At 49.1% G+C, this 12,861-nt stretch overlaps 5 protein-coding genes across 5 annotated transcripts; 3 read left to right on the top strand and 2 right to left on the bottom strand.

Moving 5' to 3' along the window:
- Positions 1 to 312: 312 nt before the first annotated feature.
- Positions 313 to 905, top strand: Aud_010793 (FAM207/SLX9 family protein; the record flags this gene model as incomplete). The annotated part of the gene is made up of 2 exons (XM_043295624.1): positions 313 to 315; positions 372 to 905. The coding sequence occupies 2 exons, from the start codon at positions 313 to 315 to the stop codon at positions 903 to 905; spliced, it is 537 nt and encodes a 178-aa protein (XP_043151559.1).
- Positions 906 to 1,773: 868 nt separating this feature from the next.
- Positions 1,774 to 3,650, top strand: Aud_010792 (putative ATP-dependent Clp protease; the record flags this gene model as incomplete). The annotated part of the gene is made up of 3 exons (XM_043295623.1): positions 1,774 to 1,853; positions 1,903 to 2,192; positions 2,245 to 3,650. 3 exons carry the CDS (start codon positions 1,774 to 1,776, stop codon positions 3,648 to 3,650), a joined length of 1,776 nt encoding a protein of 591 aa, XP_043151558.1.
- A 359-nt stretch (positions 3,651 to 4,009) lies between these two features.
- On the bottom strand, positions 4,010 to 7,911 carry Aud_010791 (putative Chromo domain protein Chp1p; the record flags this gene model as incomplete). The annotated part of the gene is made up of 4 exons (XM_043295622.1): positions 4,010 to 4,586; positions 4,640 to 4,971; positions 5,028 to 6,170; positions 6,298 to 7,911. 4 exons carry the CDS (start codon positions 7,909 to 7,911, stop codon positions 4,010 to 4,012), a joined length of 3,666 nt encoding a protein of 1,221 aa, XP_043151557.1.
- Positions 7,912 to 8,702: 791 nt separating this feature from the next.
- On the top strand, positions 8,703 to 9,629 carry Aud_010790 (Rab family GTPase; the record flags this gene model as incomplete). Its single annotated transcript, XM_043295621.1, has 5 exons — positions 8,703 to 8,723; positions 8,795 to 8,849; positions 8,913 to 9,302; positions 9,368 to 9,448; positions 9,502 to 9,629. The coding sequence occupies 5 exons, from the start codon at positions 8,703 to 8,705 to the stop codon at positions 9,627 to 9,629; spliced, it is 675 nt and encodes a 224-aa protein (XP_043151556.1).
- A 1,359-nt stretch (positions 9,630 to 10,988) lies between these two features.
- On the bottom strand, positions 10,989 to 12,062 carry Aud_010789 (F-box protein; the record flags this gene model as incomplete). Its single annotated transcript, XM_043295620.1, has 1 exon — positions 10,989 to 12,062. The coding sequence occupies one exon, from the start codon at positions 12,060 to 12,062 to the stop codon at positions 10,989 to 10,991; it is 1,074 nt and encodes a 357-aa protein (XP_043151555.1).
- Between the last annotated feature and the right edge of the window lie 799 nt (positions 12,063 to 12,861).

The following is a 12,861-nucleotide window of genomic DNA, read 5'->3' as shown; positions in this document are numbered from 1 at the left end:
TCTCGTTGGTTGGCTAAGCCAGTAGTGATTATTTGTTAGGGTCAAATCAAAGACGACGGAGATTTAGCAGGACTACTAAGTACCTTACTAGACTGGGGTCCACTGAGGTCTCACTGAAAGGGGGGGAAATCACGCACTGTTGAGGTAATCATGTGGGCGGTGAATGAGGGGCTTATCGGGAACATGGGGGTTATCGGCACTAGCCCCTAATAGGATTAGCATGGAGAAAAGAATTGCAGCTGCGGATCAAAGGCAGTCAACTTTTCGTAGACTGCTTGATACACTTGGATACACAATTCTCTTGCTTTCAACATGGTAAGGCACTTGTTGCCCCGATTTATGTGGATATCTAACCGATATGGTATCTCAAGGCTCCGATCCGCCCGGTCAATAAGGCAGTCAACACCACCAAGAAGCCCTCCAGTGGAAAAGGGCCCGTTTCATCCACCAACTCGGCCTATCTTGAAGACGACTTTCGAACAACAAAACGAGATAAACGTTTGATCAAACATGCCAGCTTCGTATCGAAGATTGAGAAGAGCTCTCAGAAGGCCCCTAAGCGGCGTCGCGCATCAAAGAAGCTCGTTGCCAATCTCGAGTCACTTGCCGATGCCTTGCCTGAGACAGAAACTGAAATGAATGATCCCAACAATCAAGTGAACATCATCAAGCAGAAAACTTTGCAGCATAAGCCGGGTGCGATGAAACGCAGACAGAAACTGGAGAAATTGGAACGGGATCGATTCGCGAAGAACATGGCTCAGATGTCGACCATTCAAACGAATGTGCAACCCGACGCTAAGCCTCAAAACGAAGCCAGCTCCGCTTCGAATCGGTGGGCAGCATTGCGAAACTTTATCTCACAGACAATGGAGCAGCAGCCCGCTTTTAAGACGAAGCCATGAGCGCACTTTAATAACGATGAGGATCTACGGGAAGGTCTTTGGCCAATCACCCATGTCCTGTTCTGTACAGATGACAACCTTAATCAACCTCCTAGAAGCTGGGGATCTATGCCGGTCATAGAGTCCATGCCCTATAAGGACCGGGAGCGAGCTGTGCGAGGAAACCTTTCACCAGTTGGTGGAAAGCTGCTTTGGCGAAGCAGGCGCTGCCAAGGTTCCATACGAGGTGCTCATAAGGCTCATTATCCGCGTTAGAACCACCTCAGGGGAATGGTTCTCAGTCTTGTAGCAAGCCAAATCTCAATTGGGAGACTCAAGACTGGACTCCTGGCATTTGGCTGAATCTTGAATCCGTGTATCGGCTGCACCCTAGCCAACTTTGAACATGATAGTCATTACGCACAATGACAAACAGCAGCACAAGATAGTGTCAAGAATACTTTTGAAAATATTAGAAATAATTCGTCTGGCGTCTGGGGTTCCCTTCCTTGCACGGTTGAAGATACGTGCGTCGTCTTCGCTTCAAGCACCAGATCGTTTGTAGGAATCCTTCCTTTTCGTTCTCGGACTCATGTAGTTCCATTTCACTACCATTTTAGACTTCATGAAGCTGGTCGTCTTGGGTAGAATGATCGCAGCGAGACGGCCCGTCGGATACCGTCGGCCGATACGGAGTATATCGCTCACGTGCTGCGGGGAAAGCTATCAATCCCCATCATCTTATCAGCGTCATCCTCACTGCTTCGCCAGAGCTCCTGGACTTCACTTGCTCTATACACTGATCTACCTTGAAATTCTTCCTGAGATCTTTCTAGATAACCTGGCGCCTGGTAATGCTGCGACTACATGTTCGCGCTCACGGCCTTAAATGTGCCTTAGGAGCACATCGCAGTTCCCTGCTCCGTTATCGGCATGTAGCTATCTGCCAGACTTGTCGGGCAAACCGCGGTTTTGCATCTTCTGCTCAATCTTTTCCCACATCATCCGAATTTAATAGATCAGATTTTACAAACCAGCCCTGGTCTGGCATCTATGAAGCTGGTTTACCAACAGCTGGCCCTTTGGGGTCTACTCCGGCGTTTGGAGCTCCTCGTATCACACCCAAGACATTGAAACAATATCTGGATCAGTTTGTGGTGGGACAAGATCGAGCAAAGAAAATTCTTAGTGTTGCTGTTTTTAATCATTACCAACGAGTACAAGAGCTTCAACGAAGGGAGGAAGAGAACGCGGAGTTGCTAGCAAGGCGAGCCCGAAGAGAAGCATTGGAGCATCATCCTGCAGAGGGTAAGCCTTATACCCCCTGTATCCTTCTCAAATCAAGCTAAACGTTGAAAAGATGAGTTTCCAGGCCACCAACGCACTGTTCATTCACCTCTGAACTCGAAATCAACGACGTCCAGTCCCGATGAAGCACTTCTTAGCGATTCGTCTCCACTTCAATTGGAGAAATCCAATATTCTCTTACTAGGACCTTCGGGGGTGGGCAAGACACTGATGGCCAAAACACTTGCGAGAATTCTCTCGGTGCCATTCAGCATATCTGACTGTACGCCTTTCACGCAGGCAGGATATATTGGAGAGGATGCGGAGGTATGTGTTCACCGACTTCTGGCGGCTGCGAACTATGACGTGGAGCAAGCCGAGCGGGGAATTATCGTGCTGGATGAAGTGGACAAGATAGCGGCCGCCAAAGTCAGTCATGGAAAGGATGTCAGTGGCGAAGGAGTGCAGCAGGCACTGCTTAAAATAATCGAGGGCACAACAGTCCAAGTTCAAGCGAAGCAGGAGAGGAATGCTCACCGAACGAGCGGTACCCCGAGCTCATTTCCATCGAACAGCCCGTTAGGGAACCCTCCATTCTCGCAACCTCCTACAGGCAACGCTCCACAGAAAGGGGAAATATACAACGTACGCACTGATAACATTCTATTTATATTCTCAGGCGCATTCGTGGGACTACATAAGGTCATCATGGACCGGATATCGCACGGATCGATGGGATTCGGCCAACCTGTCCGCTCACAGTCAAGTCCAACTCAGCGACCTGGAGATCCGCTCGCCACTACATCCAACCAGCCTGTTCCCATCCTACCAGGGTCCGAGGAAGAAGCCTTGTACAAGAAACATCTGCCATTTTTCACGGCAGCTTCACCCACATCACCAGACGGGGAACCACCCTATTTCAACGCCCTAGACCTCCTCAACCCTACCGATTTGCAAAACTACGGCTTCATTCCAGAATTAATAGGTCGTATCCCGGTCACCGCTGCACTCTCAGCACTGTCTCAGCCCTTACTTGTCCGAATTCTAACGGAACCCCGAAACTCACTGGTTGCGCAGTACACAACCCTCTTCTCGCTCTCGGGCATCGAGCTTCGCTTCACAACCCCAGCCCTGCACAAGGTCGCTGCCAATGCCTTCGCAATGGGAACCGGGGCACGTGCGCTCCGCACGGAGATGGAAAATATTCTAAGCGATGCCATGTTCGAGACACCCGGGTCAAGCGTCAAGTTTGTGCTCATTACAGAGGCCGTAGCAGATCGTAAGGAGAAACCGATATACCTTTCCCGAGGCCAGGGGGGCCGTTTCCATTCCTTGATTGCAGCCGAGGAGAGCAAGTGGGAGGAGAAGGTGCGGAAGGAGAAGAGTGACAAAGAGAAGAAAACAAAGGGCCAAGGGACTGAGAACCAAACTAGTGTCTCCAATTTTCGAGAGTACCGGACTCGTGCAGCGGGATTTTAGGCGAGATATGCTGTGTGGCATGACGGTCGCTCGAGGGGGTCTTGACTATATATATGACGCCGGCATGTGATACCTTCCTAGCCATGGATTTGACCATACATACTTCAAGCAGTGAGCGATTGGGTTTTATATTTCAAGTTCGTACGGCGTTTGGAAGTTTTGGAATCTAGCGAAGGATATGACCCTTGTCTCTTCTCAATACTTTCTGGCCACTGGCCAATCTTCTGTAGATGTTTGATGTAAAAACTGCTACTACATGGGTATCTGATGTGACAATCGCCCCTAGAACCAAAGGGCACGAAAATAAGATTATGAAACCCACTCCTTCTAGGCATAGAGCAAAAGCAAATCATTTCAGTTCATTGGTACGGTTGGGGGTATTTCAGCCTCGAAGGGCCGTGAGAAAACCCGCCGACCCTCGAGACATCCAGCTCATCGGCTGAAGGTCCATTCGCTGCAGGTGTTCGGGGTGTATAGGCGGGATTCTGGTTTTGGGATTTCGCCTCCGACGACAGACCTGGTTTCCCTAGCCTAGGCCTCACTTTGTCCCAGTACGTCTTGTACTTGACGTTGAAGGTCTTCATAAAATCTTTTGCCCCATATCTGATCTCAATATGTTGCCAGGCTTCCCATCTCGGTAGAGGTTTCACTGCCGTGAGCATGACGAACCGTCTGAACCTGTGGTTGTTGACTATTGCCCAACCGGCGAAAAATTCTCCAAGGTGGTCGGTGTTCCTTTGCTCCTGTGTGAGGCCTTTCGGTATACTCGCATCATCATCTTCGGTGCGCGACCCATAGAGTGGGATGGCGTCAAGTGAAACCACAGGATCTTCAGTGTACTCACCGCTGGCGCCGCTGAGAGTATTTGCTCCGGTCTGTTCTGAGCCTGCCACGCGATTGTTTAATTGAAGAATCAGAGCATACATGCTCAACCATCTGAGGTATCCGGTTAGAAGGGAGAAAGCGACAAGGCTACATAAGGGACTTACATTCCCTGCCTGAATGGATCTTCCGATTCAGATTGCTTCAGGAGCCAGTCCAGGATATTTGGACGGAACATGACCTTCCAACTCCCTGGGAATTTCTGCTTTATCCAATCCTTTAGCCACGCCAGGATGATGAGCGTGGCGTCTGGTTCCCTAAGCATGAAGTCTTCTGTGATTAGGATGACACCACCATGAGGGAATACCCGTTGAATGTACGTGGGGTGGTCAGCGTATTGTAGTGGCTTTCTTAATGAAAGACTCCAGAAGCTGACACTTCGATGAATCAGCTCCTTGATGAAAGGTAGGGCATGGTAATTCAGAAAGCTTTCATGAGCCTTCATTGAGTCAGCGCAGCTGCTGGATTATTAGTAAATGGGGCTTCCTGACTGACCAAGACAACCCCCTTCTGTATCGTGCGTGCAAATCTCTCCCAATCTTCCGGTAGGCGATTTGAATAGGTCACAGCATTGTGTCTTCTTAAAAACTCGTGCATAACTTCGTACTCTTCCTGCACTACTTCGGACCCGGCAGGAAACATCAAGTAGAATACTTGAGCCTTCGTAGGCTTCTCAGCATCGTTCACAGTCGCCAGGAGATCATAGGTGACACCAAATTGTTCTTTGAAGACCGCATCCAGATCAAGAGTATTCTCAGATGGCTGCGACAGCGATCTAACATCACCTGCAATAGACTGAGACATGCTCGCATCGTGTTTCAGGCGGGAAGAAAGTCCAGGGTCTGCCTCCGGCGCTGTTCGAGCCTTAGAGGTCATAGATGAGGTCTCGGTTGCTGGTTGCGTAGTCCTTTCTCTCGGCAATGGAGCCTGCGATGTTGATAATAGTGTGCTGGTCCCTTGTGCGGGATCCTGTACAGCCAAGTTCGCATGCTCTAATTCTCGTGGTGTGTTCTGGGGTTTGTAGGCGCCAGGGGGTTGAGTTGAAATTTTGGGGGCTACACTAGTTGTGTCTGTTGAGACTGAGTCATTTGCTGCATCAAATGGTTTTGTCACGTCTAACGCTTCAGACGCTTTTGGTGTCATGACTTTGCTGTCCGTCGAAATTTGAATGCGAAGGTTGGATATTTCATTGACACGCCTCCCAGCTTCTAGAGTCAAAACATCAGGAACGCTCACAGGAGGAGGCCGGGTAGCCACAGCTCCGGTAGGTCGAGCTCTGCTTGGAGCATCCTGGGGAGTTATGAGTGCGAGGGGTACTGGGTTGTGTGACTCAGCACAAAGCTGTTTTCTTTCACGCCGAGCAGTTATGGTGTCAAACCCTTGCAACGGGCTTCGGACTGCAACATTTAGGAAAACGTCCTCAGGGATTCTAAAATGGGCAGAATCTGCATTGAGAAACGCAAAGTCTGACGACTTTGGGGAATAGGCAAGTAACACCATCTGCATCCTGCTCTTTGGAGCTGGATATAATATGGCCACAAGCTCATTACGACGAAGTTCTTCCCCAATTTTGTAGATGCTCGGCTCTGTGTCATCGAACCCTTCTATCCAACCACTGGAGAACTTCTGATTGTTTTTCTGCCTCCGGTCAGCAACAAGAGCTCTACTGGGAGTAAACAAAACCAGGCCGCAAAGTAGAAGAAGCAAATTCTGGTAGAGTCTTCAGAGCAGCGAATGGGAAGAAAAGTCGTAGAAGTTGACTTACCGTGTTCTCACACAGGACATTATACTCTTCCAGGTTACATGTATGTTGAAACCAGACATGGATTCGACTGCCTCTTTTGGTAGACATGAGCCAGTTTCGACTCTCGGAACTCAGGCCACAGAGCCTGGCCGAACCAATTTCCTTCTTCTCTGGGCCGTAGTAAAGATAGACAAGGAGCTCACCAGGATTCCAGTAATACTGTTGGCGGTTATTGACGACGTAGGCCCCTGGTTTTGGTTCCCTCATTGGGAGCTTGGGTATCGGATAGTCCTCGAGTACATGGCGATGGATTGGGGAGCTAGTATTGGGTCTCAGACTGTCACCGGAAGGTTGGCTTGGACTCCAGCTAGCTGGCAATGGTCGGTCGGGTCTCCAGGTATTCGCAGCGCACGTTGGTCTGTATGTGCCTGGCACGCTGTGATTCGGCTTGTAAGACCCATACCGTGCGCGATTCGGTGAACTCAGGGCCCCACTCTCCCAAGTTTGGCCAATTTGGCCTTGAGCCTCATTTTCCGAATCAAGGTCCATTCGCGAACCGACATCATGCGATTCTGGATCCAATGCACTGTCATTGATTCCGTTTGACGAACTGACATTATACGTGTCTAGTCTTCCCGAAGTGACTGACTTAGGAGAGCTCACATTATGCGAGCCTAGTTTCACCGGACTTGCATTGAATTGCTTCGACGAGGTAACGTGCGATCCAATCTTTACGCTATTCAAGTCACCCTCCTTTGGAGAGCTAACATCATGATGACCTAGCTTCGCCGAGACTGGCCCATCCTGCGTGGGTAAGCTCAAATTACGAGATTCGAGCGTAGCGGTACTGGCGTCATTCTTCGCGCTAGGCGAGCTGACGCTGTGCAGCCCTAACTTTGTCGCAGCGAGCCCACTCCTTGCTGGCCAGTCGGATGGCCGAATGAGTTGCAGCTGGTTCATATCAGGAGGTGGTTCATAAGCTTTCGCCTTCTCGTGCTTCCATCTTGTCGACAGATTGAATAACTTTGGCGTCTCGGAGCTGTTCATCCTTTTCGGGCGGGTGGGAGCCGGGGCAGTTCCGAATAAGATAGGGAGAGGTGGTCTTTTTGGAAGTTGTTGAGTTTGAGTTTGCGCACTTCCTCCGCGGGCATTCGTTCGGGGAGTTTGTCCGGATGAAGCCTTCGATCTGTCGACTTCGATATCATTGGAGCCAGTACAATCAGGAATCCTTGGGTCAGGCACGTTATTACTCGGAGGGCTCTCCAAAGTAGGATGACTTTGCTGGGGTCCGTCAAGCCCCAGACGTCTCCTCTTTGCGGCTCTTCTTTGCTGCCTGTCATGTTTTGCGCTCTCAAGGGCAGCTAGATGATTTTCAAACCTGACAAGATCAAATGCTGGACGCTTTCCTTCTGCAACTGCCTTTTTCTTCTTATTCCAGTCGATCAAAGTCTGTTCATTGCAAAAGGATTCGGGGGGTTCCCACGTGCATCGTTCAATTGGGTAATTAGCCCACTTCACCAAATATTTGATGCCTTCGTCAAATTCAAGCTCAGCCAAGATAGTTTCCACTTCATATTCAGACTCCTGCTCACTGGGTGCAGTTGATGTAATCGAGATATCATCATCGTCGCTCATGTCGACATCAAGCTGCAATGGTCTTTCCCATCTGAGCATACAGAAGCGAGATAGCGAAATCTAGAGCAATGGCAATGAGAGCAGAAGGATCCAAACCATTCAATATTAAAATGATCCGATGTAAGATGAATGTACTTCAATCCGCCGCGATGATAAGATGCCAAGGCAAAGTGACAGAGCCTACCATGACGTTCTGAAGTCTCATGGGCTGTAAAGTATTTGATTTTCCTTTTTGGCTGTTTCAAACCATTAAGTAGAGAATCGAACGGGAAAGAGAGCTTCGATTGAGAATACACCAGAAGATGCCAACGAGCACATCAAGAAGAGTTCATCTTCTGAGTCGCTTCTTAAAGGAGTTATCTTTCTGTTTAATAGATGAGAAACCTTCAACCTCGTAGCGTCCTCTTACAGATCATAACAAACAACATTTCTAGCTGGCGCACACAAGGGACAAGCACGTGATCTGCTACTAGTCCCGAATAGGCAGCGTCCACTCGGCACCGCAACAAGCACAGGAAGCAGTAGGGAGACAAGGACGCTTCATCCCCAAGAGGCATCAGGATAACTCCTATTTTTCTTCCCACCTTGCTCTTTTTTCCTGTAAGTGTTACTCTTCCTCTGCAATTTCTTTCGCACCTATGGCTCTTCATCGATCCTAGAACTGACCGTCTTACGTCCCCAAGGCTTAATTTGGTCCCATTGTCCCTACAGTTCCCACGACCTCCAGTCGGCCACGTCGAATCTCAGAAACTCGTCGTAGAGCGTATTAGCTCACATACAACTTATCCACCATGGCTAACGATGAATATGACGTGAGTGACTTCTCCATTGCCCACTATCTATGCCAAGCTTTCTATGTCACTAATCTGGGTATTCTGGATAGTTTCTCTTCAAGGGTAATGTTGCCACTTTCCCCGCGCAGTCGCCGCAAGTTTCATGTTTTCGGCATCATACTCCCCTCAACAGACCCCATAACTAATCTGCGACGACCGTTTGAATAGTGGTGCTTATTGGTGATTCCGGTGTTGGCAAGTCCAACCTTCTGAGTCGATTCACCCGCAACGAGTTCAACCTAGACTCCAAGTCTACCATTGGTGTCGAGTTCGCAACCCGCTCAATCCAGGTGGATTCCAAGACAATCAAGGCGCAGATCTGGGATACTGCCGGTCAAGAACGCTACCGTGCCATTACATCTGCCTATTACCGTGGCGCTGTCGGTGCCCTTCTTGTGTACGATATCAGCAAACACCAGACCTACGACAATGTCAACCGCTGGTTGAAGGAACTCCGCGACCACGCCGATTCCAACATCGTCATCATGCTCGTCGGAAACAAGAGTGATTTGAGACACCTTCGCGCCGTGCCAACAGATGAGGCTAAGCAATTTGCGAGTACGTTCATTGTCCAGGCAGCCACTCAGGCATTGATTTACTTACATTTTCTCGGAACGCAACAGGCGAGAACAACCTCTCTTTCATCGAAACATCTGCGCTCGACGCAAGCAATGTAGAGCTTGCCTTCCAAAACATCCTCACAGGTTCGCTCCCTCTATTCATGGCTCCTAGTCTCACTGGACTCACGTGTTACTAGAAATCTACCGCATCGTCTCCAGCAAGGCTTTGGATAATGGTGACTCCGGACAAGCCCCCCTCAGCAGTGGCCGCACGATTGAAGTCAGCAAGGCTCCGGATACTGAGTCGAAGCAAGGCTGTTGTTAGAAATCGCCGGATTTGCTGCTGTAAGGGAAGCCACGCCTGTCGGAACGACTTTTTACTCTACAATGTGATAATTGAATGGTCTTGATCTTTCTTTTTGTCTGTTACTTAGCCTCCACGGATATGATACACAAGAGGAACGTTGGGAACGGCAATTCAGGGACATGGGCACTGTAGGCGAACATTACTCCCAGGACACAGGACATTATGTTGCGACTTCTTCTATTCCCTTTTTTGTCCTTGTTCGCCCTAACTACGAAATTGACTCTTCTTTCTTCTGGACACTTTCCTTTTCTGCCCTTTGCCTTTCACGACTTTATTTTGTTAGGTCCCTCATCACTTCTTGTTCGCTTGTCCTTGGTACTTGTCCTTGGTATGACAACGATGTCCTTTGAAGGTACTTTTGTTCACAGCTGTCGAAGAGGATGGGTGGGCTGTATGCAATCATTGGTTCGGCGATTTGGGCTCAAATGGTCATTCCAACATTACTTTCGCAATTCTTAATCATTGTTCTAGATGGATATCAACTATCGGGGCATTTTGAACCACAGCTACGACTTGTGGACTGGCGAGCCTCAGCCCGTGATGTAGACTAAACTGTAAATTAGCATCGACATTTAGTGGGCCTAGGCTCCACCTTCCTAAACAGTGGAGCGACCCACGCGACGCCAGTACGATATACACAGTACACAACAATGAAATTCCCCAACGGCAGCTTCTCTCCTCCCCTTCCATAATCCGAATTCGTCGCCTAGTAGACTACTGCCATAGTAGTCATGGTCACCGCTCAAGCATATTATCATCTGCGACGAAAGAACAAGTTGAGCTTCAAGCTTCAACTCAGGCCTACTAAGCCCTTGACTGAGAGAGGATTCTAGTCCGTAGCGACTCCCCACCCAGGCACTGCTCATTCGTGCACGCAAGGTGTTGCTAGCTAGCTCGAGTTTCACGACCCTTCTGGCTTATCTAGAGTGAGGTTGGCGCGATTCGTTCGGCTTGTCAGGGGTGGTGGTGCAAGCGAGTCGGTCAGAGGCTGGGAAAGTCCAGACTCGGATGTTCGTCTCCAGATGTGGATAGCCTCGGTGTCAAGTGCCAAGTGTCAGATTGGGCATACCTACCTACACAAGATACATCTTGTGAGGCTGAAATATTATTAGGGGAGTCAGATATGGCTTGATGGGAAGGTCTCATGTGCCTCCAATGAGTTGCAATGACTTAGGTTTACTCGCATTGTTGTTGGACGTACAGTAAATACTCCATATCGCCTCGTGCATTAATACCTCGAATTGTGAGCCTGATACTCCTCAATTGCTTCAGCTATGCAATCTCTAGAATGCTACGCATGACATAGTCTAAAATAAACTAAGACCACACAATTCCGAGTTTCCGATCTGCTATGGCAGCCCGAAACTCCTCAATGTCATCACCGCGCTCATTCATCACCCACTCAAGAGTATCTTCGAATGTCTCTCCATTATCACGAAACCAATCGCCCAAGGATCGTATGAAGGCTTCGACTTGCTCTTTCATGGGCGCATGTTCGCGCAACCAGAGGACCTGCCCGGGGTCTAGCTTCATCATATCCTGGACTACGTAATAATGCGGAATTTCATCTCCCCAACCTTCGATGCCAGGGTCGTGAAAGAAGTCATTGCGGAATCTCGATCTATACTTCGCGGGTGATTCAGTGATATTTCTGGTGTGAGCAGAATAGAAGTACTGATCAAGTGCGTGGTCAGCCTTGTCCGGCCATTCGGGTACCCCCGCTGGGGTACTCGTTCTCGGGTAGTTCAGATGAATATTAAATGATAGCTGGTGATTACTCTCAGGATACCGTTTGCGGAACTTCCGCTGGATAGTCCCGTTGCTGGGACAGATATGATTTTGCACAATGTCGATGATGATAAGCCGAACGTCCTCAACCTCGGCAAGTTCGACAGTGGACCAGTTGTGCAAAAGCTGCGCACGCTCAGAGACAACGTGACGAAGTTTACGCGAGAAACGGTCAAAGTTGGAAGTATGGAAAGCGCGATGATATAGCCACAGGCGATAAATAGCACGGCGCAAACGGAGCCGTTCATCGTCAGTCAGGGAGCGCCGATTCTCGAAATCGACCTTCCATTTCTTGATCGGGTAGATCGCCTCCCATTTCCGCGCGACGAGTCCGACCTGCACTACCTGTCGGAGAAGCGACTCGGAAATGGGAACATGGCGGAGGATGTGTGCTGGTTGGCTTGCGTTGTGTGTTACAAGCTGGACGATCTCGTCTAGAGGTCCAAACTCGTATTCCGCGACATCAATAAGAATTTGCAGCTTGTGGGGTTGGTTGAAGACACGGCGAAGCCTCCGGCAGGTCGATGCAAGATTGAGAACATCAGAAACGCTCTCGCAAGAGCGAAATATATGGAGCACAAGCTCCGTTGCCAGACGTTCCATCGATATGAGGGCGATATATTCTGTTACCAAGTAACATGTCAGCACAGCAAACGGGTGAGCAGCGTGTAATTTCTGAAGTACCTAATAGAAATATTCGTAAACAATTTAGAGCCCGGTATGCGTGAAGACCGGAAGAAGTGCCAACCTTGACGGCGTCTCGATATCAATGAGTCAACGCCGCCGTCGTCGCAAACAAGGGTATGAATTTAAGTGCAAACCCCGCCGTTGGGGCTGACAGAAGAGGAAGCCATCTGATTTAGAGCATGCATACTGAGGAACATCGTAGGTGATGCAAAACGAGTATCCAGCCGCAAATGACTGGATGGCAAATGCGTCGCCATGATGGTGGACGGAGAGAGTTGGAGTCGGAGTATCTCTAAAGAAGGTCATACCGATTTATAGTTAACTATACACCCTGCTTATCTAATCTGCGCCCCTTGCTTGACCAAAATCCCCTCATTCTTGCAGTCGAAATGTCAAATATTTGGGATAACTATGGCTGCCTCAGATGAGTTTTGTTTCCATACAGATATCCTCTCTCGATGAATAAACGAGTTCATCCCTCCGTGGGGAAACAAACAAGTCTCTGTAGATGTAATGTCCCAATACATGCTACATAAATTAACCGAAAATTGGGAACACAGCCACCAAATCTAAGGATGGAGAGCATAAGAGACTTTTAAATTATCTTTCACACCTAGACGCCTTAGAATGACCGAAACAATGTACCCCTCGCATCACATGTACATCCCCTCAGGATATCAAGTCTAATGCTGATGGAAGAAAAGAGACAGGAACG

The sequence above is a fragment of the Aspergillus udagawae genome (genome assembly GCF_001078395.1).
Source record: "Aspergillus udagawae IFM 46973 DNA, scaffold_9, whole genome shotgun sequence".
NCBI lineage: Eukaryota > Fungi > Ascomycota > Eurotiomycetes > Eurotiales > Aspergillaceae > Aspergillus > Aspergillus udagawae.
The sequence above is the reverse complement of the archived record's forward strand: the minus strand, read 5'-3'. Positions and strand labels throughout refer to the sequence as shown.